The 22,006-nt window shown below is 41.4% G+C and overlaps 2 protein-coding genes and 1 long non-coding RNA gene across 4 annotated transcripts in view; 2 read left to right on the top strand and 1 right to left on the bottom strand.

Annotated features, from left to right (window-relative positions):
• Positions 1 to 5,931, top strand: part of gpr39 (G protein-coupled receptor 39) — a 25,440-nt gene extending 19,509 nt beyond the window's left edge. The window contains exon 2 of the mRNA XM_084362049.1: positions 5,414 to 5,931. Coding sequence (XP_084218175.1) covers positions 5,414 to 5,907 — 494 coding nt within the window. The 3' untranslated portion in view covers positions 5,908 to 5,931. The remainder of the gene's footprint in view (positions 1 to 5,413) is intronic.
• LOC311262562 (ly6/PLAUR domain-containing protein 1-like) lies at positions 5,896 to 22,006 on the bottom strand. Its single transcript, XM_084362056.1, has 3 exons — positions 21,793 to 22,006; positions 17,972 to 18,103; positions 5,896 to 8,903 (listed from the first exon to the last, which is right to left on the bottom strand). Exons 1-3 carry the CDS (start codon positions 21,839 to 21,841, stop codon positions 8,665 to 8,667), a joined length of 420 nt encoding a protein of 139 aa, XP_084218182.1. The 5' UTR covers positions 21,842 to 22,006; the 3' UTR covers positions 5,896 to 8,664.
• The window catches only part of LOC311262563, a 71,049-nt gene continuing 59,810 nt past the window's right edge, over positions 10,768 to 22,006 (top strand). For both annotated transcript variants that reach the window (XR_014623275.1, XR_014623276.1), the window contains exons 1-2: positions 10,768 to 10,841; positions 11,653 to 11,693. This is a non-coding gene — a long non-coding RNA (uncharacterized lncRNA). The remainder of the gene's footprint in view (positions 10,842 to 11,652; positions 11,694 to 22,006) is intronic.

The following is a 22,006-nucleotide window of genomic DNA, read 5'->3' as shown; positions in this document are numbered from 1 at the left end:
CTTGGCACACATTCAAGTACTTATCAAGGTGTCAGCGTCCTTTTCCCTCCTGCTCCTCCTGAACACATGACAAAGTGTCCTGAATTTAGCTTTGGTGGTGTGTGATAGTTGTGATAAAAGCATTATTTTTACCACTTTATAAACACACCCACTTCATTCATAATAAGATTTTAATGTCCATCCATCGTGGGAGCCGTCATGTGACTTCTATAGAGTGGTGTAGTTTGTTAGCATTTTAGCACTTCTGGTTTCCTCAGGCTGAAGATATTTACAGGTTTCGTTCTGCGACATAAAATACATCATTAAATATCCCACCATTTAATTATAAAGCGTGTTTTAAAAACAAGGGTTGCTAACAAGTGGCTAAATGAGACTACAGAGGTTGTCGGGGACATTAAATGTCGCGGAAACTCATCGACTCATTAGTCCGTACTAGTTACTCGTTATACAATTAAATTACTTACCAAATATTATTGTAATCTGTTATAGTTACTAATAATAAATGTTGGTGATTGACCTATAAAGGAGTTAAATCCACATTATTTTAAGACAGGTAGCCTAATGAGTATACTCTGTTGGCCCATCCTGTCCTGACAGACTGACACTAACAGCTTCTGAGGGTAAAATCTGTGATCATCATGCATCAAGAAGCGTAGAAGCTAATTCCTTAACTTTCCACTCATTTAACAAATCTGACTGATTTCATCACACGCTTGTCTTCTCCTTCATTAACACTTTTCATTCTGATAGTCGTATGAAGAGTTTAACTCAATATGCAATCAAGGCGACTGTACATCAGTTCTGGCTGCAGAGGAGTTTCAGTCTTCAGTCGGGTCGTGTCCACAAATACTGGAGGAAACATTTCGCTTCTGTTGGTGATTCAGTCTGAATCTACGGAGCCGTTTCCAATCATGGAAATGAAGGGCATGGGGATGTGCTGTTGCCCTCTATTTGAAAAGTTCCTCCCTGAGTTATGAAATAAATTTTGCATTCACAAAAACTCCCGCTGAACATTCATGTGCAGGTTTTATGCAGCCGTGCAGGTGTGAGGTATTTCTGGAGCCGACAGTCTGCTTTCAAAAGAGTCGAGTGAAGGAGTCGAACCGGCTGCAAAGTCTGACGTCTGCGTGTGATGTTGAATATTCATTCTGTTAGACGGCATTATGTGTCTCAGTCTGTTGAATCTGAACGTGTTTGAACGGCTGCACAACCTGATTCCTGCAGGAGATATTTTAAAAATACATTTTATTAAAGATTAATCATTTAAACATCAATACTTTTATTTCACAAATGTCCCATGACTTGGAAAAATAAACTTGAAATATAAAATATCAGTATGAAACTGTGTATATTCAGGTGCAGAAATCTGTGTTCACACTAAACAGGAAACATGCATACGCAGTCTTTTCATCAGATTTATAAAACCCCACATTCGCCTGTTTCTTCTACAATATTTAATTCACCTGGTTGGCACATAAAGGGCCAGAAGTTAGTAAAGTTTTTGGGAGAAATCAGGAAAAGTTGCGTTTCATGAAGTTCTTGTATTCAAGGGAAACAAAAAATGACCCTTTAGTTAAATGTTGCACTATAATCTGCATCTTTAATGGCTGCAGGTGACGTTGAGGACTTCTTTAGTCGGTTTTCTCTTTACAGCACGTGTTTAAACAATAAATAAATTATGTTTACTCAGAACAGTGACTCACTTACCCTCTTCTAACCGACTGTGTGCCGCACCAGGACACTAAGAAGCTTCATCACACACTCCAATTACAGCAGAGACAGACAATTATTTTGTTCCAATAATCTTGTTTAATTGCTTTCTAATTAGCAGACAGTTTATATTTTGCCTGTGGCGGGGTGGCGCAGTGTGTGTGTGTGTGTGTGTGTGTGTGTGTGTGTGTGTGTGTGTGTGTGTGTGTGTGTGTGTGAGCTTTGGGAACATCAGATTGCATTTTTGAGGCAGGCACATTCAACATGACTACAGTAAAATTATTATACTAATATTAACAATAATAATAAAGACATAAGGGCCTCACACACACCTTCAACTGAAGTGAACACACACACACACACACACACACACACACACACACACACACACACTTTCACAACTTTAGCTGCACTCTCTCTCTCTTTACGGGGACGTTACTGATCTCGGTGGCAATTTTCCAGATGAACGCCTAGACTGTGATCAATGATCCGACGTGACAGGTAGAACCAAACAAAAAAAAAAAAATCCATCTTAAAGAAAGATACCACCATTTCTTACGTGATCTGTTCCCTTGATCAGACTCAGACCGCTCGTAATAAAGACGGCCTTGTTGGCTAATCAGTTACAAGCTGCAACATCCCTCTCGATGACATTTTAGTGGCCTTTAAACATTTTTATATCTTTTTAAACGCCAGAGTTAACGGCCAAGATGCATCATCCCTCCCACGTTTTATTGAAGCTGGATCAGTGGAGTGTGTGATATTGATTATATCTTCATTTGGGCAGTTAGTGTAATTTATAAGGAAGGCAGGATCGAGATGACAAACCAAATGTCCATACAGTGTAGAAAACTGGACTTTTTCAATGCTGCGATGTTGAGCAGGAATGGAGTGATTAGCTCCGTGCCAAAAATAATCCATAAGGCTCCTTCCGGTGCATATTACCAGCCATATTTGCAATTATTCAAATTGGCGCCAACAAATTAAGTGGATCTAGCGAGTTGTTTGTCATGTTCCTGTAATTTATGTCTTCTTTTAGTTGAGTTTTGTGTTGTCTTTTGCTCTGTTTCCCCACAGTGTTCCTGTGCATTATGTTTCCCTCCAGTGTTCCTGTGCTGCTTCCCAGCCTGCTTTCCCCTCCACACTTGCCTAGCATCACCATCGTTAGCCCAGCCCTGTTCCCAGTATTCCCAGCTCATCAGCTCCTTACCTGCCCTGTGTTTCTTCACATCTGTGTTTCCCTGCCTCTCTCCACCTGCACCTCGTCCCCTCGTAGTATTTGAGTCCAGCTCATTAGTTCAGTCTTTGTCAAGCTGTCTGTTGTGTTTGCCTGTTTGTGCTGTCTCCTGCCATCTCTTGCATTTGGGCCCACCTTCTTTGCATGATCAGTTTTCATTTAAATCACTTTTCAAGCAAAAATGAAAGCTTTTTATCTGAGATTGACTTTTCTCTAAATACAATTGTGAATCAAACCTCTTTTGGTTTTAGACTGGTTGTCGTAAAGCAATTAGCATTTGGAGGAAGCCACTGTGTGACTTGTTTTTTTCTTTGCAATCTCTGTGTGGACAAATGCCACTAGTTATGCTAGTTTTTATTTTAGTTGCTGTTACCAGTCTTAGTTTCCATCATATAGAGTGGTGTAGTCTGCGGTCCTAAAACCCAGAAATCAGTTAACATTTCTGTACATCCGGTTCCCTCGTCTCAAAGTCTGTGAGTTTTTTGACTTGGTTTTCAGTTAAATGTCTGAAAATAGGTCTGTGGTTACCACAGGCTGAAGAAAAGAGTTATAAAACAATAAGCATCTTGACAGACATCATGCTGTGTAGGATATTCAAATTAGCACAAGCTAATTGGCACACAGTGACACACACAGTGGCCTTTGTTGCCCCTGAAGGCTTGTAGGCCTGGGGGCAGGTAGCTGCTTTTCTGAGCTGGTAATTTAGCTTTCAGGGCAGATAGTCTCCAAAACAAACACAGGCGACATGATGTCTGCTCATCAAGGTATTACAGCTAATATGTTAGCAAACATTGTGAACTTACACCCAGCAGACAGAGCGAGAATGGAGTTGTGTTTCTGGGGGAGCCAGCTGATTTTGGGGCCGATACCACACGAATATCAGACTTAGACACATGTATTTTTGAGGTGAACTGTCTTTAAAATTGTGCCAATACTGTTTAAAAAAGACTGAAGAAGCCGTCACTAAACTGAACTTCAGGTTTTGAAAATCCCCCAGTTTCCTCTGCATGTCTGGGGGCATGTCCTTGGTGTTGTCAGTGGGAACTGAACACTGTCTCCATCTTTGAAAAGAACAAACTCAGACATGAGCTGCAGTGATCAAAGCTCGCTGACACTTCAGATTAAAATAAAGCGAGAATCTCGGCTTCCAGCAGAGTAGAAACACCTGAACCAACATCTTATTGTCGGTGCCTATCACTTATAATAAACACGACATGAAAGGAAACACAAAGACAGATTTCTACCGCCTGTATTTGCTTCTTTCTTTTCTCTTCCCTCAGATTACACTGGGAGAAATAATTCCCTCGGCAGTCTTGGACGGCGTATTGTAAATAAATGTGTTGATATCTGTGTTTCCACAGCAGGACGCAATGTCTCCAGACAGATAATCTTGTGAATGTTGTAAGGCTGTTTAGTCACAGCGTAACTCCCATTAAAAACACTGCAGGGGAAACGGATAAACACCAGATTAGAGATGAGGATGCGTTAGTCCACAGAGTAAGTCATGACTCAGACGTGAGATAAGTCAGCTGGCTGGTTTAACAGTAATAGACGCCGTCCTGGAGGTCAACGCACTGGGGCTCAAGTGGCAGCGTAGCTGAGGTGCAGACGCTGTTTAGATTGTGAAGAATGAAACATCAGCTGGTATGATGATGAGCCTGATGTCCACTTAAATCAGTCTGAGCAAAGATGGATGCTGAAGAGGACAGCCTGGAGGAAGCTGATGTAGATGTCAACAACAGACGGGTGCCATTGTGCAGGAGGTTCAGAGTTGCAGGGAGTTCATAGACGACATGTTAAAGATGAAATTAAAATATTCTGGGAGGAGAAAACACCTGAACTGAAGACGGTGTTAGAAGTGATAATTGCTGATGAACAATGATGTTCAGTCACAGATAAACAGACCTTGGCTGCCCATTTTTCATGTTAGATGATGTGACGGAAGCAGAAATGTGCAGTTTTGCATTGATTGTGTAATAATCGTTAGTGTCCGGTCTGTCAGCTTCACTCCCACAAGATGAGTTCACACTGAATCACTAAACACTTAACAGTCTTAAGTACTGCTGACATCTGTCTGACCATCAGGGGTCAGGACTTCTACGACTTACTCATTTTATACAGAAGGTGAAGTCCCGCCCCGTCTGCTGTGCTCTGTTGAAACTTATTTCAAAAGATTTGGACAGTAGTCGTGTTTTTGTACAAATTAAACAGATGAGATGTTACTTATGTATTAGTCAGCTCTAGAGGTGACGGCAGGTGGATTTTGTTACCTTTACGACTCACTCAAACTAGCTGTTTCTTCTTGTTTCCAGTATTTATGCTAAGCTAAGCTAACCGTCTTCTGCTCTAACTTTATATTCCTTGTGGAGACATGAGAGTGGTGTCAATCTTCTCAGAAAGAAAGCTATTTTTTTCTGTAAGTGTTCCTCCTCTCATTAATCTCTTATGTTTCTGACTCCTCCTCAGGTCTCATCGTCGGATCCTTGATGGTCTGCTGGCTTCCCAATCAGATCCGTCGTCTCATGATGGCCGCCGTGCCCAAGTCCCGCTGGACCACTTCCTACTTCCGGAGCTACGTCACTCTCCACCCTGTGGCCGACTCCTTCTTCTACCTGAGCTCCGTCATCAACCCGTTCCTCTACAACCTCTCCTCCAGACAGTTCAGGGAGGTGTTCGTCCAGGTGCTGCGGTGCCACCTCACCATCGAACACGTCAACAAGCGAAACGTACGAAACTCCCGCGCCGTCTCCGGGCGCTCCCTCCAGCCCCTGCTGATGAAGTCTTTGCGTCGCAGCAAGGCTAACCGCTCCACCACCGCAGAAGAGAAAAAACCTCCGACCTTTATTACCTTTCAGCAGGAAAGTGACTCGGGAGTGGCTTCAAATACGCTGAGCCTGACTGAAGAGTCGGATTCAGCTCTCAGAACAAACACACATCGACCATCAGAGTCTGAAATATAATCATTTAATGCAACACAGTGAACAGTAAAAAAACAAAGGATGCTCGTGCTGTGCCATCAGAAAACAAACAGAGATACTCCTCATACACAGGAAACACGGTACAAAGTGCTGAGTCAGACATTTCACTGATAGATCACGCTCAAAAGCAAGCTGAAGGGACTCTGCAGACTTTAAACTTAAGAAAATGGTCATACGCAGCTCAAATATTCAATAAAGCATGAAGTCCCCACAGCTCGAGTTAAAGTTAAAGGTCCCCGGTGGAGTTTTTGACCACTAGAGGTGCTAAAGCAGCTCATCCTCACAGCGAAGCGTGTAATAGACCTGCCGATCCACTAGAGGTCAGCGTGAGTGTGATGGTTTTGCCTTAATATGTTAACTGACATAAGAAATAAAGGAGTTCTGGTATCCTGCATGTTGTTGTCGGAGAGTTCATGTGTCAACGCTTAAAGGTCATGTATCAACATTTTTACGTAGACAAATCATTTCTTAAAAATAATTCATCTACAGAGCTCGTAGAAAGGTGCAGAATAAAAGTATCTGTTATCCCTAAAAACATTATTATGATTGTGAATCAGTTATTTTAAAATGATTGTTTTGTTTATCTTAATGGCTCAGTTCTACCATATATGCACAGCTAGCTAGCATTAGCAATATTAAGGTTAAAGTAGCATTAGTAAAGTTAGCTAGTGCAACAAACTGGCAACCACTTGAGGGTGCAGATGTTTTGAACAACAACGAGTTGCGTTGTAATGTGAAAGAGACACGCCACATTTAGCGGCTGAATATCGTCAATAACCTTTTAAACCTTTTAAAGAATAATTTTAAAGTATTTTCATAAAGTCTCGTTCTGAAGTGACCGGTGGGTGAAACATCCTGGAGAGTCCACAGGCTGCTCGACTGCTGCTCCACATCAGTCATCAGAGATGGGATCATGTGGAATAAGTATTTTTCCAACAGGTTTGTATATTTCAACGCACTCTTTCAGCTCTGTAGACGGTGTTGTGAGCAGAGAACAGATATTGTTTAAGATGTTCTTATTATTGATTGTTAGTTTGACATTTTCACAAGTGCTTGTCAAAATTTCCACATGAAATTGAAACCACAAGCCACAAAATCACGTGAAATTTACTTCTTCACATGTGAAATTAAATAATGTGAATTGGACATTTTTACAAGTGATTGCCTTTTCTCCACTTATGAATGAAAATGTCCACATACTGTAAGGAATTCACATGTTCACATGTGAATCACATTGTGATTGGCTTTTTTTCCACATGTGATTTAGAATTTCTACATGTTGAAACAAAACATGGCGCATGAAATCATGTAAACTCCTCATTTTCACATGTGAACTAAAATTTTGATGTGAAAATAGTTTTCAAGTCTTTTTTCACATGAATTTTAAAAAAAAAAAGTTAAAATTTTCACATTTGAATTATATATGTGATGTTTTTTTCCCACATGTGAATTGTAATTTTAACATTACAACAAAAGTATGTCACGTGAACTGGAAATGTTTACAAATGTTTTTCACATGTGAAGTTCAAATTTTCACATGCATTTAGCAATCTTTTTTTTAATGCAAAAGTTTGATAATGTCACATGTGAACCGACATTTTCCAGATATAACTGAAAATTGCTACATAAGAAATGAAAATTTTCACATGTGGATTAGAATTTCATGTAAACTCATGTGAAATTTACTTTGTCAAACGTGAATTCCACATTTTCACACAATCTAACTTCAATTTTCAAATCTGAATACAAATTCTAACATGAGTCTTTTTTCACATATGAATGAATGATTTTACACATGTGAAATTACATTTTCACATAATTTACACCCGTTTATATGTGAATCAAAAAAACAAAAGATTGCACATCAAATGATGGGAAACGTGCCTCATTACATGTGAATTCAACATTTTCACACATCTTTACTTGTGATTGTCTATTTTTCACATGTGAAAATAAAATTCAATCAAAATTCAATGTGAACTGGACATTTCCACATGAGAAATTTACATTTTTCATGTGAATTTCATGGGTGATTGACTTTTTTGCATGTGGATTAGAATTTCCTCACAAATTTCTGAACACAAATTTGACATTTTTATGTTTTCCTCTGTGAGTTTTCGTCTGTTTCAGAGAGCTGTCAATCAGATACAATTATATTGGACCTCTGAACGGCCTGAGGGCTGTTGGAGGCTTTAATATCATCACTGCTACGAATGTTTTTCATCATCCGACTGCACCTGTCTCTCCAGAATCATTGTCAAACACATCACACGTTGTCTTCTTCAGTTCATAAATGCAGTAAAATGATTGTCCCAGGTAACGTTACTGATTTAGAATAATTCACAGAGCTCCTCCTCAGGCCCGGAGAACGACTGATGGATCTGAACTGTACTTTTCCTGCGACATGCCTCGTATTCGACCTTGTGGTGTGAGTAAACAAAGACAGATGAGAATGAGCCACCTGCTGCCCGACACAATAGCCAGAAGCTGTTTCCTCTGCGGCGCTGTCCTCCACGTCACCTCGCCCAGCTGCACCACCGCCATGTTTACGACACGTGTGATGATGAAAATGTCCCCGGTGGTGTTTTTGTGTGTTTGGAGGCAAGCTGCGACAGAAAGCGAAGAACAAATAACTGTACAAAGCTTCCAAAGAATATACGTCTACGTATCCGTCACTGTCGCTGAAAACAGTTCAGTCCACGTCGTCTCCGCTGTCACAACATTTTCATCTCAACTCTGTCAGCACAGTGTGGAGGACAGCAGCAGGACGTAGAGAGAAAACACGGGGAGCTGCGGCGTGCTCAGGGTAGCGGCGGCCGACGGCGGGGGGCGTTTCCTCTGGCGCGGCCCGTTACACAGCGGCGTGTTGCAGCAGGTGATGCACACCGAGTTCAGCTTGCCGGTGCAGAACTGCTGGTAGCCGGAGGAGGCGATGAGACAGGCTCCTGACGAGGCGCAGGACTTTCGGTAGTGAATCCCTGAAATAAGGACAGAAAGGGACAAGTTAGGGCTCGTAATGAGAGGATCAGAGGATGTGAGAGGGAACAAAGACAGACACGGAGGGATGGGGAGAATAATTAAGGATAAATCTTTTCTTTCATCGAGGGGAAACATCTCAACAGCTGTGTGTTAATTGGGTTAATGCCCATTTTAAAGAGCTCTGTCCTGAGTGAGATGTTGGTTACCGTACCATATCAACATTTCTACATTCACATTACACATGTATGAGCTGACTCTCATTTCTAAAGGTGAAGCCAGAGACCACTGTTCAAGACGGTGATTCGACACAGGAGATTTTTCACAGGACGTCGGGACATTTTCTAGCCGAGTTGGTGCCAACAAAACCGGACATGTTTGATGAGATGTCTTCACTATTATTATACTTCCTCTTGTGTTGTCGTGGCCCGGGGCTGAATGACCCAACAAGACCTGTTGGGTCATTGACTGTTGTGTTTTGTTGCTGGAGATACAAAAGTAGAGAACGGCTCTTTTTCGGCAACACATCACTGATGAAATGCAACTAAGTGGCCTACATTTACTCGAGTACTGTTTTGAGGTTCATGTACTTGAGGTTTTTTCATTTTCTGCTGGTTTATATTAAATTTAGGAGCCAAATATTCACTTTTTACTTCACTACATTTATTTGCTAACTTCAGTTACTTTGCAGATTTAATGCTGCATCAGAGGTATTTTATCATAATCTTTTACACTCTCCTTTATTCTTATTTATTCCCTTTTTACCTCAAGGCTTCGTTTTTGTGAACAAAGCTTTCATGATTAAAGTCTCTCCCTCTGACACCAACTGACCTTTGTCCTATTGTCAAGTTTTCTGTCTGTTAGTGAAAGGAAAACACCCAAACACACTAAAAACTATATTCAGAGTCACCTCCAGTGACTGAATCCACCTCAGAAACATCCACTTATCTCCACCTGCTCTGATAGGTTTTGGTCATTTTTCTCTTTCACACTATAAAGCGTTGATTAAAGAGTGTTTGTGGGATTAGTGGAGGGAGGCCGTAACATTTGGCTGACATTTTCCTTCGGAGAAGTTTTAGATTTTGAGCGCATGAACTTCCAACAACCCTCGTAATGTGTGACTCCTCTCTCCACCCGGGTGCAACCGATACAGCCGAAGACCCGCCTGTTCATTTAAATTGTGCATCCTGCCATGTCTTACATACACCGCAAATACCAGCGGAGGTCCCAGGAGGTGTTGAGTAATCCAGAGGAAACACAGTGTGAAATGTTGCCGAGCTCTGGAGGGAAATGTCCCGTCTCCCCACACAGCCCGGAGATTAAAACCCCGACTCACACTGAGTTTATGTCTCTAATTTTAGACTCTCCAAGAGTCGTCTTCTGCCTGAACCTCAAGAAGACCGTTGATTTTTAAGACGACTTAAGCAGAATCTCGTGGCTGTAGCACATAATCTGTTGGTTTTTATCTCGAGCGGTAACCGGAAAATATCGAGAGCCGATAAGACGAGCAGCCGGTGGAAAATGAGGTGCAGTAAAAACAGATTTAAAGACTCTTCTCAGCTCAAACAATCAAGAACGCGTTACTTTCATCTAGAAACATCTAAACTTTAAACCACTCATTGTATTTTATTCAGTTCAGCTTCAACAGTTTAATACGTTCATATGTTTTTAGTGATGGACTGTGTTGTGTTGTACGTTTCTGCAAACCACAGGTCGTCATGTTTTGGGGGTTTTGGTTTAGTTACTGTTTCCTGTTTTATTTTGTAAGGTTCCTCCTCATGTGTCACGTTGTGCTGCTTCCTGTCTTGATTGTCCTGATGAGTCTCACCTGTCCCTCATCAGCCTCCTGTGGATTTAAGCTCCCGTCTCGTCTCTGTGCTGCTCCTCATGTTTTCTGTCCTCGTGTTTCTGGATTCCTGCTCGTGTCCCCCGAGCTTCTGGTTCGTTCTTCTTTTGGCTTTTGTATTTCTCTTTAGTGTTTTTGTGGGTTTGCTCCTGCCTGTTTTTAGTTGTGTTGCTTGCTTTTTGTAGATTTTAGACAGCTGCTTCATTATTAAAGCTCTCGTTTCAGCTTTTGTTTTCAACCTGCCTGATGTTTTTGTGCGTCTTGCATCTGGGGTTTGCACTATTTTTGTAAACCGTAACACAGATTCGATGAAGCTTTTACATTTCTTTATGTCTGAATTTTGTGTTTTATGGTCTGCTTAGGTTTAAGAACAAAAGTATTTGGTAAGGGCTGGAAAAAGATCATGTTTTGGTTTAAAAAACTTCTTTTTGTTGTTACAAACACGGCTGGAAAACGTCTCGTTAAACACACTGATTACAAAATTAGCTCTAACGTAATCTGAAGCACATCGTAGAAATGTTTATGATACGAATTAAACGTACACATTTAAAATATTCTTGATCTGGAGACGTGAAATACCAACATTTTATTGTCCCGACTGGAGTTAAGAGCTTCAACAGTTAAACAACTATTTCTGATATTTCATAAATCGGTTTGAGGATATTTTCTGGTTTCTTTCCTCTTCTGTGACCGTGAACTGAAAATCTTTGGGTTGTGGACAAAAGACACTTGAGAACGTCATCTCGGGCTTCAGGAATCACTGAACGACATTTTTTATCCTTTTGAATCCTTGAAAAAATAATGTGTAGATTTAATCCACGCTGAAAATAACCATTAGTTGCAGTCCTCGCTGTATTCGACTGCTTTCAATGCTCACTGTAAACTGATCCTGTTACTGCTTTCAGATCTTAAACTTCAGATGACATTTCACTTCCTCTCAGCCTCGGTGAGTAAAGAACAGTTTTTATTCTTCAGCTGACAACTTGAAGTTGTCAAAGGTAAAAACGAGGCTGCACAGTCTGACTAGATTTACTCTACGGGCTGCTTCTTTAACTTTCACTGTGTGGGGATTTAAAATCACATTGAACAGTCTGTCGCGGTGAAACCGAGCAAAGGTTTAATCCTTCACTTTCCACTGCTGACAATTTGACTCATCTTACAGGCTTTTGTTTTTCTGACATCATAAAAAGTCGAGTTTTCAACTTGTGTTCTTGAACGCATCACTGAAGTTGACAACTGTTACCAACTAAATAAAAGGCATCAAAATGTGTTCATGTTGCAGGTTAACTAACTCTCAATATAAACTTTTTTGCTAGAGTTTTCAGGTGAGAACAAACGCTGTGGAAGTGCTGCCGCAAGATTGAAAACAGCGAGTAGTGACATCAAAACTGCTGTGTTGCATTTTTCACTTCAAATAATAAAAAAAATCCCAAAGGTTATGATTTTATTACCTTCACCAAAGAATAAAGGGCAGCTAAAGAAGAGATCAGTGGCTTCAGGTTGTCCAGAGAAGATGAAAATGGTGAAAATTGTGAGACCCGACCAGTCAATACGTGTCCAACCTCATCACAGGTTAGTTAATGACGTTACGGAGTGAATGACATGTGTGCCGATTGTGTCTGTAGGTCGAAGTGAATCAAAAAAGAGTCTTTGTAAAGTTACAACTACAGTTTTTACTGTGAAAAAAGAAGGCCGACCGTTAAATAGCTGCTTTTTGAATGGAGTTTGGTCTCCCGGTCTGTCTGCTCGACAGATCACCAGGAGCAGAGGCTGTTTTAACGTTAATAATACACAGAAATTGAGTTAACCTCCCTTCTAATGAAGTAATGTTGGAAGTGGAGCTAAAATACCTTATATTAAGTAAATGGAAAATAACATTTTAAGTGTTTTTTTCACTGTAAAAACAGTGGCATCATGTAAACAAACTGGTATTTAAAGGGTTAAAATCCTGAAAATGAATGAATATTCCACTTTTTATCAGTTGCATGAGGGTTAAAGGTGCTGTATAAATAAAATGTATTATTATAATGCTTGTTGGCCTTTAGCCTTTCAAAAACAACAAAACAACCTCGCTGCACACGAGGAAGACACGCACCTTCATTAACGTGGCGCTCTGACAGATCCAACAGCACCATGAATTACTGTCCTTTAAGTGCTCGGTCAAAATTTGTATTTCTTAATGAAATTCAGGCTTTTACTGCTTAAAAATACAGCTTTAACGTCCCCGCTGAGCATTTATCTGGATGACATCTTTATGTTGGCTCATATACCAACTGCCATCTGATTTCACTGCTCAGTCAAGTTTGATTTAGACGATTAATAAACCCCACGGAGCCGACTGATGCGCGTCCAACACCGCCAGCCAAGAGGAAGCGCTTGATTTAAATAAAACAATGCTTTATTTTAAAGAAAGAGAACCGAGTCAACCGGCCTTAACTACCTATTTCTAACTATTAGCTTGTGTCGATACTGTTCCTTGTTTTTGTCAGAGCCACAGAAGTTAAACTCGTGTCACTGATTGGTGATTTATTCAGTTTAAATCTAATTTAGAAGAGCAATCAGCGCTTGGACACGTCGGACCGCTCGCTCCATCCTGTGCAGCCGACCGTGATGGTTCTCATTAAACTAAAGAGCAAAAGTTCTCTCCGAAAGTTGATAAGAAATTTTCGCCCCTTTTTCCCCCGTAAATTAACTCAACAGCGTAATTTAGATTGAAGTGCTGAATCTCAGAAATTCCCAGGCACAAATGAAATTAAATCCCCCTCGAGCTCCTCCGACGTTATAAAGTGTTTCCCTGTTGTGTTTTCTGGGATTCGTTTTGTGTGATATCTGCTCAGTAACTGTGCTGCAGCGCTGCATATATTTTCATGCTCATTATGTGCACATATGGAATATAATCACCATGTAGCAGAGATGATGTTTGTGCTGAATTTCAATTAGAAGAGCTCTCCTGGCAACGCATTATCTCAAGGTGATGAATCAAATATCAGATAATTAACATCATAATCTAATTAGGATGTTTTCTAACCTGCTGTACGGAGATAATAGACTTCATCTCTTCAACTTTTCTATTAATTGGGATGTCAGGAAAAACCTAAATGTGTTGTATCAGAGCTCCTCCTCACTGCTTCACTGTTGTTATCAGTTAATAATCTGTGGTAGATTATTTCTAGTGTTTACTGTTTGACAGAGCCTGAAAATTACATCTCTGAAGATAAACCGAAGGAAGCGGCTCGAGATAATTTCACAATATTCTGACTCGTTCAAGCGATCACAAATATTTGGTTGAGTTAAGAGTCTTCTGGAGGAATAAACATCAGAGTCACGACTGATTCTGCTCCGATCCAGAGACGTCTGACAGGAGGAGAGTTCAGAGGTTATTTTTTAACTTTTGGGTTTAAAAAGTGGATTTATCTTCACTCCTGTTTATCAGCCTGACTGCGGCAGTGATCGTGGAGGTGACCTCCATTGTCAGGTGTTTATGTTTTGTAATGTTGACTGCTGACTGGAGCTGGAGGGGATGAAATGTACTTTATTTCATCAACGTAACGTTAAAGAGAGGAGAGAGAGAACCAGAGTCTCTGCTGAGTGCTGAGTTCAGTGAGGGTTGACCTCGGTGGGTGTCGTCGTCTTGCTAACGGCTAATGTTCATTAAAGTAATCCAGCTGTTTGGGGAAGATTGACAGTCAGACCTGCTTCACTGTGGATGTATACGACATGTATATAACAACCACCACCTCTGATGAAGCTAACATCAGTGTTACATCAGTTATTGAACCAACATAAAAATATTGATTCGTGCAGATTCAAATATCATTTTAACATAATAAAAATACCAAAGTAGACCACTGTGTTTATGTTGCACTAATTAATCCATTATAAGATGCAAAACTCTTACAGCGAACTCTAATCCTATGCCTTTTGGATGTGGCTTTGTCTGTTTTTACATTAATTTAGTCACTGTCTGGGAAATTGCCTCTGAAAGATTGAAGGGAGGCCAATTTCATGTCCCTCAGCACCGTACATCTTCCTCCCCCTCGCCTTTAAAAAGAAGGGCAGAGGACGTTGAAATGAACGGTGGCCTGCCGGAGCGTGGCAATCATCCCTCCTTTAAAGACAGTGGGAGAGGAACGGTCCTCGCTAAGGTAAAAAGCAAAGTCTTTTATCATTTCTGCAGACATAATCGGAGGGGAATGAAAATGATGATGATAGTGATGGAAGACTGAAGCCAGGCTTGTCTTTTGCTACCCAACATAAAAGTAGCCGTCATTTGAGCGGAGGTTGTGCACGTGTCTCTCTGCTCTTGATGGTTTTGACGGAGGATTTTCACCCAGGTGGCCTCTTTCTCAGCTGGAGAGCTCGATCGTTGGAGACCGACTGTACAAGTCGCTCCGGATACAGAAGAAACTGAAAATAGCCCAGTTGAGGACGTTAATTAGCACCTCTACATCCTTTACATCCACATTACAGAGCTGCATGTACAGCCAGTCACAGGGCACATTATTCGCAAACATCCCTACTGATTTTTTTAAAAAATTCTCATCACTTAAGCACACTGCACAGAGGTGGCAGTGCAACTGTGAATGTATGTATTGCATTTCAAGTAGTGATAAGGTGCAGGTCAGTTGGATTTCTGAGCCTCCTTTTCATGCAGAGCAGCATTAATGATAACACCGGGAGATAAAGGCTGGGATGTCCAAGAGCATTCATGCGGAAATTTTCTTATTAAGGAACTGTCGACTCTACAGCGCCGTGCGCCCGCCCTTTGGATTGGGAACCACGTTTACAAAGACAGGAGCTTATTGCTTTTGCTCATCAGCAGCAGAGAGGAGGAGGAGGAGGGGGAACAAAAATGGTTCCTAATTTTTCGCTGGGTGTGAAAACGAAGTGGACCCGCGGCGTAAAGAGTGACCTTTTAGTGTCTGAGGTTTCAACCAGCTGCAGCAAAACAGGCTCGTACGCACAACAGAGACATTATTCATCACTTAAACCTGCACAGGCTGAATTACTCGCACTTAAAAGTCTGTGAGCATAAACAAAGTTTCAGGTTATAAATCTTTACTGATTACAATGAATTTATGAGCACAAAACAAAAGCAATTTGATTTAATGAATGTAAAAGACAGAAGCGAGAGAAGACGTTGACCGAAGTTGAGATAATCTGAGCTATGACGGATGTTTACGTCAGGTTAATGACGTCACTCATAGATAGATAGAGGGACATTTAGACATCCAGTAGCTTAAACGGCACACACATAACACAAATGCAAACATAATGAGTATAAAACACAATGAAGTGATGGTCTAGCCACCACAACTATGAACTGTCATGTTACAGTCTGTGCACACTGAGGTAGTTTATCTGTACGGGGGTTCAACAGTGCATGTGTCGCCCAATAAAGTAAAAAAAAAGGACAGTGCAATAATAAAGTTACACTGTTGATGATATAAATTAATGCAAATGGAGATATAAATATTAACAAACTTAACTGCTGCATATAGAAATTAAAAGGAACGATAAATATTAATAAGAACAAAAAGCAATTATCAAACACAGATTTTTGTGGCTAATAAAACAAAAAACTGACAGACACAGAAGTTTGTGGCTCCAACAGCTCAGGTTGATCATTAACTTCCCACAGCCAGATTAGACAGGTGTTAATAGCTTCACTGTGTTTTAAAACACGTGCAGGTTAAAAGCTTATAACAATAATAATAACTTTATTTATAGAGCAGCTTAAAAAATAGCATTTTTGACAAAGAACCAGACTTTGGTTGCAAAAAAGTGAAAACTAGTGAAGATGTGAATTTTTGCAAGTGCCTTCCTGTTATTAAGTTGATTACTGTAACTATTCAGCAACAGCTTTTTAAATGAATGAATGTTTCCTGAGGGTCTTTTGGATGTTCAGGACAAATTTCAACTCGAACCAGTGAAAAATAAACGATTGGTGAAGTTCAGAATACACAAAATCAAAACCACCGACAAAGTGATCAACACCGCCCACCACAGTGCACAATGCTCTGCTGGGAAACCTCCTGTCGCTGCACCCGACACAAACCAACCGCCCAAACACCATCGCAGGAAGAGCGCCAGGCTTTCATAGTGGCCAAACTGTGTAATTACATCGCTACGTGATGCGGCTCCATTACAGGCTCTGAAACGTACTCACAGTATCACAGTAAAAAGTCTCCCTCTGAAGGACGTTTGTGGTCAAGACTATTAAAGTTAAAGGTAAGATCAGTAGGATTTGTCCCAGCTGTTCCTGAACGCACCACAAAGATAGTTGATTGTTGAGTCTCATTCCCAGGACGTCAAATAGCCACATGTTGGGTTCGTAAAGCGTCCCGAGCAGCAACAAAGTGAGAAAATAAGAATATCTCTGCAGATACGAGACACTAACACGCCGTCTTACGTCTTTGTTTCGTCTCGCTACGTCTGCTGTGATCAAAGATAATCGATAAGTCCCTTCAAATGCGTTCAAACTAAAGTGACGAGCCTGTTTTTAAAATGTGAGGAGGAGAAAGTTCAGATGTTTGTGTTTAGATGTACGGAGGAGAAGTCAAAAGTTGTCAGTGAAATGAAAAACTCAAGCCGATATCGATCGACTCGGCTCTACCATAAAACTTGCATGATACGAGGCTTCTAGTGAGGCCTGAACACACTCAGGAGACACAGCTGCCACTGTGCTCACAGCGCCAGCTCACACTTTCTCTCCTCAGTTGATATCCATGACTTCTGTTTCAGATACTGATCTACAGCTCACACTTTCATCCTCTAATAGAGCAGTGAAGGGCAGCCCCCCGCTGACCTCAGATCAGCCCACAGACGCTCTGGCTTCTGGCTGGAGAGATTGTCGTCTTTGTGTTTCTCTGTGCTCTCTGCAAACATGCCCACAATGCAAACTGTAACCGGTTTCCTGCTCGTCTTTTGTTGGGAAACAAGACATCAGAAAACTCCTCGAGCAACAACAATGCACAGCCTGATACTGTGACTGCAAACACAAACAAACTAATCCTGCTCTCACAACAACTAGACGGCACTCGGAGACTCTTGATTTCACGCCTTCTCTTCACTCCATTCACACAGATTCATATCGCCACCAAAGTCTAATCCGATCTTCTTGGATTGAGGCCAATCCGAGACGTCCTGACAGGAAATGAATGAGATGAAAACACGTTTATGACGACGGAGACGAGGAACCAGCTGGAGATGTGACGGACTCACCGTCCTCCTTCACCAGCACCTCCTTCTGACACATGTCCTGCACGTTGACGGTGCAGTTGACGATGAAGTCCGGCGTGGAGCAGTCGTGTGTCATCTCCTCACACTGGTAGCACTGAATCTGCAGAGCCAGCCCTGCAACACACACACACACACACACACACACACACACACACACACACGGACACACGGACACACAGTCAATTATTAAATCTGCTTCCATCAGATGATTCTCAGCAGCAGGTTACACTCCTCCTCCATCAGCAGCAGCACTTTTCGTTTAGATCCTCCGTTTATGATCTCGAGCGTTGTGAATAAAAACTGACCCAGTTTCATCTTAACGTGAAGTTCAGTTTCATTTTGGGGAAAATTCTGGAAGACTTCTGGTTTCTTGACCGTTTCGAATTGATGTGACAGACACCCTCAATTATTTATCTGCATGTGAGTTGCTGCTGCTGCAGCACGGTTTCATCACGTCTCGCTTTGATAGTTGATGTTTAAATGTCTCCGACATAAAACTGACTTGCTTCGCTGAGTCTGATATGTTCTCAATCAAGTGACTGGATTTTAATGTCAACATCAGGAGGCGTTTTGAGGGGGGGTGGAAGAAAAAAGACCAAAATTCGTCCCCTTCATTAACCTGCTCCACCTCCTCGTCTTTGTTGAACTACAGTGCAGTGCTCGGTCCAAACATGCTGCTCCAAAGCGGCAGATTCGTTGGTCTGTGGAGTTGCTGCTTGCAGCTGCAGAGAAAAGCTAACTCAAACAAAATTACACCTGACACGGTGCTTCTTTGGGTTCTGAGCGACACACTGTCATGACAGAGTTGCTTCCCCTGGCAGAGCTCGAGTGTGTGCGTCATTTTGGTTCAGGATAAACCGACTATAAGGGCCAATATTCAGCATTTTTATCTGTGTCTGTTCTAAAAACTACATTTATTTATTTATTTATTTTTTTGCAGCATCTTTTTTTGGTCTGTAGTCGACACTGTGGTGTCTCACCAAGCCACCAGAAAGTGCGCCAGGCTTTCAAGACAACCTTCGTAGTGGTAGTAGTCAAAGTCCCGCCCACAACACCATCTGATTGGTTACACGTCACAAGTGTTAACTCATCAACACTGAATAATCTGAATCTGCAAAGTAACTAGTAACTTAGGTTATTAAATACATTCAGCAGAATGGAAGTATAAAGTAGCAGAAAGTGGAAATACTGAAGTAAAGTATCTCTAAGAACTGGCCACGTCTTGAAAACATGCTAAAAAGAAATGAGGAGGTAGCACATCACCTGAGTGACTGCAAACTGCTGTAAACTGTATAATAGGCTAGTTAGCTCGGTTAGCCATGCAGCTAGCAGTCCAGTCTAGGAGCTCAGAGTGGTATAATGAGAAAGGACTAGCTTAAAGCTCAAAATCTCGCCTCCAGTTCTCGCTGAAGAATAAAAAAACCGCGTTGACCACGTCTCTCATCCAGACTTGTTTTTCATTACTACAGCAAGCTGTTACACCACGCTGATCTCCATTTTGTTTATGTCTACTTCCCCATGAGATCACGTGAGAGGCATCACGTCCCACTAAGCAAAAATATGTATCCAGTGGAGAGCCAGAATAAAAGTTCTTCTGACGTCTTTCAACGTCCACCGCTGATGTCCAGGTGACGTCCTAACGTGGTTCAAAATTAAACTTTTTACAGTGTAATTTTAAACATCTTTTCAACTTCAGTCGCAGACGTCTCAATAACATCTTGTGGTTCAAAGTCAAAGAAAATTGCAGCCATCATAAAAACCTTTCATTTTAAAGTTAGCAGCCTCCTCACCTCTGTACCTCCACCACCAGACATGAAAGTGAACTTATATACGTGTATTCAGAGCATGATGTGACAGATACTGGAGGAAACTGCACGTGTTACTTGTTTACATAAACATTAAAGCAACATTACGTAGAATTGTGTGATCTGGCGCCCCCCACAGTTCCACTGTCGTCAATACAAATCTCAGGTAGACAAAACTCATGATGTCATCACAATGTTACGTGTTGAAAACGCTGTGATCCGACCGTCTCGCTGCAGCTACACAGAGCAGAAACAACAGACACCGTTCAGCCTGTTACAAGACACTGAACCATCAACACGACTCCGACGCTGTTATTTTAAGGTAAAAAAGTTACATAATGCTGCTTTAACTGCCAACATTTCATCCTGCAGACTGGGCTGCAGAGACGCACTGCTGCCTGTCGGACTCTGATTATACTCCTGTAATATCTGTGTGATCCGTCAGAAGCGTCTGAGCTGCTGAGACGACACCTCGAGTCCAAACCACCTCTGTACCAGAACAGAGACACGACTACAGATGTGTTTCTGCAATATCATTAATTTGGATGTTGCTGAATCAGAGCATACACAGTGTTTTCAGCACAGTCATTGATTATGTTGTGAGGGATCAGGTCCAAGCATCTTTTAATACTTTCAAAACTGGCAGAGAAATGAGACCTGAGCCTGACCGATCAACATATCCACTGATATTATTCATAACAGTTGACAAAGACATGAAAAGAGAGGCAGGATGTTTTAGTTTAAAGGGGCACTATGGAGTTAAAATGCAAAAAAGGTAATATTCAAAATAATAAAGTAATAATACAAACTCAGATATTGTTTTCCTGCAGATATAAATAATGTAAAACTCTGAATTTATTTATTCTAATCAGTCATAAAATATCGATCAATGAAGATTTTTCTGTTCTAATTCAAATTCCTTCCCCTGAACTACACAGTGCACCTTTAACATTAAACTTTATTGATCTTAATGACATCATTGCACTGAAATAATAAACTTCGGTGCAGATTCCAGCATTATAATCTCTAAAAACGTCTCTTTACGCTGCTGCATATCGAACCACATATACGCCGACACCGATTTATCAGTGAAAGGTCGATATTGACAGATGATATTGATCGGGCTCTACTTTAAGACCATATCAATGGTCATACATCAGAAATGAGGGTGAATCTTGTATTTGCTGCAGAATAAAACATGTGACTGGTGTTTGAAAGGAGCACAAAGAGGATATTTAATGCACAAATTCATCGGTCAGCATCAGTAAAACAGCCGGTAAACATATAGTGTATAAGTTTGGTGAATAAATCAAATAGTGGAAGTTATTGACAATATTTTAGTAGTGGAATGCAACTTAAAACAGATTCTTAACTAATTTCATTTGACAGTAATTTATGCATCTAGTTCACCACATTACAGAATGAAATACTGTATTTTTAACTCCTTGACTCAGTATTTTAACACTGTTGATGTCCTCCATCACTGCCTGATCAAATAAAAGCCATCAGCAGACTTGGAAAAACGCTCCTCTTCACTGCACCGCTGCGATGAATGCAGGACATCATCATCACAGAATAAAACAAGTCAAATTCAGGGAGATGATTCACAGTTTTAAGTGAAGTCAGACTGGCTCTGCTGTCTTTATCATAACTTACCTGCACCGTGTCGGACGCACAGGAGCGCAGATTTAACAGACTACAACCTCTAATCGATATAAAGGTGTGGCACCTGATACTTTAATCTAAGTACGTCCAATTTATTTAATCTGTCCATCCAATAATCAGAAACCTGCTGAACTTTACAGAAAGACACCGCTGGATCAGATCAGACCGCTCCAAGCTGTGCGCACTGCCTCGCCATCACTGCGCTCCTTCTCCCCCAAAAAAGAGCCAAAAAATGAACGAGGTTTGGTTTGAAGTTTCGGTGTGAAACGACCGCCTGAAAGTCGCCTTTAATCCCGTGAAGTGTCTGCAGGATAAAGCGCAGTGTGTCCTCACCTGAGCTGAAGAAGAACAGGAGCAAAGTTGAGACCGTGAACAGCCGCATGGTCCGTTTACTGTCGCTGTGCGCTCGAACATGAGAGGCGGAGGGTCTCCGGGGCTGAGGCGCGCACACACAGCAGCTCACAGCCGGGCATGGTGAGCCTCAACACCGCCTGTGATGATGCTTCACCTCGCTCTTATCCGCCGCTGACGCACGGGCACGGCTATA

The sequence above is a fragment of the Pagrus pagrus genome, assembly GCF_965226575.1.
Source record: "Pagrus pagrus genome assembly, chromosome: 9".
Lineage (NCBI taxonomy): Eukaryota > Metazoa > Chordata > Actinopteri > Spariformes > Sparidae > Pagrus > Pagrus pagrus.
Note: the sequence above shows the minus strand (reverse complement) of the source record. Positions and strands in the feature narration are given on the sequence as shown.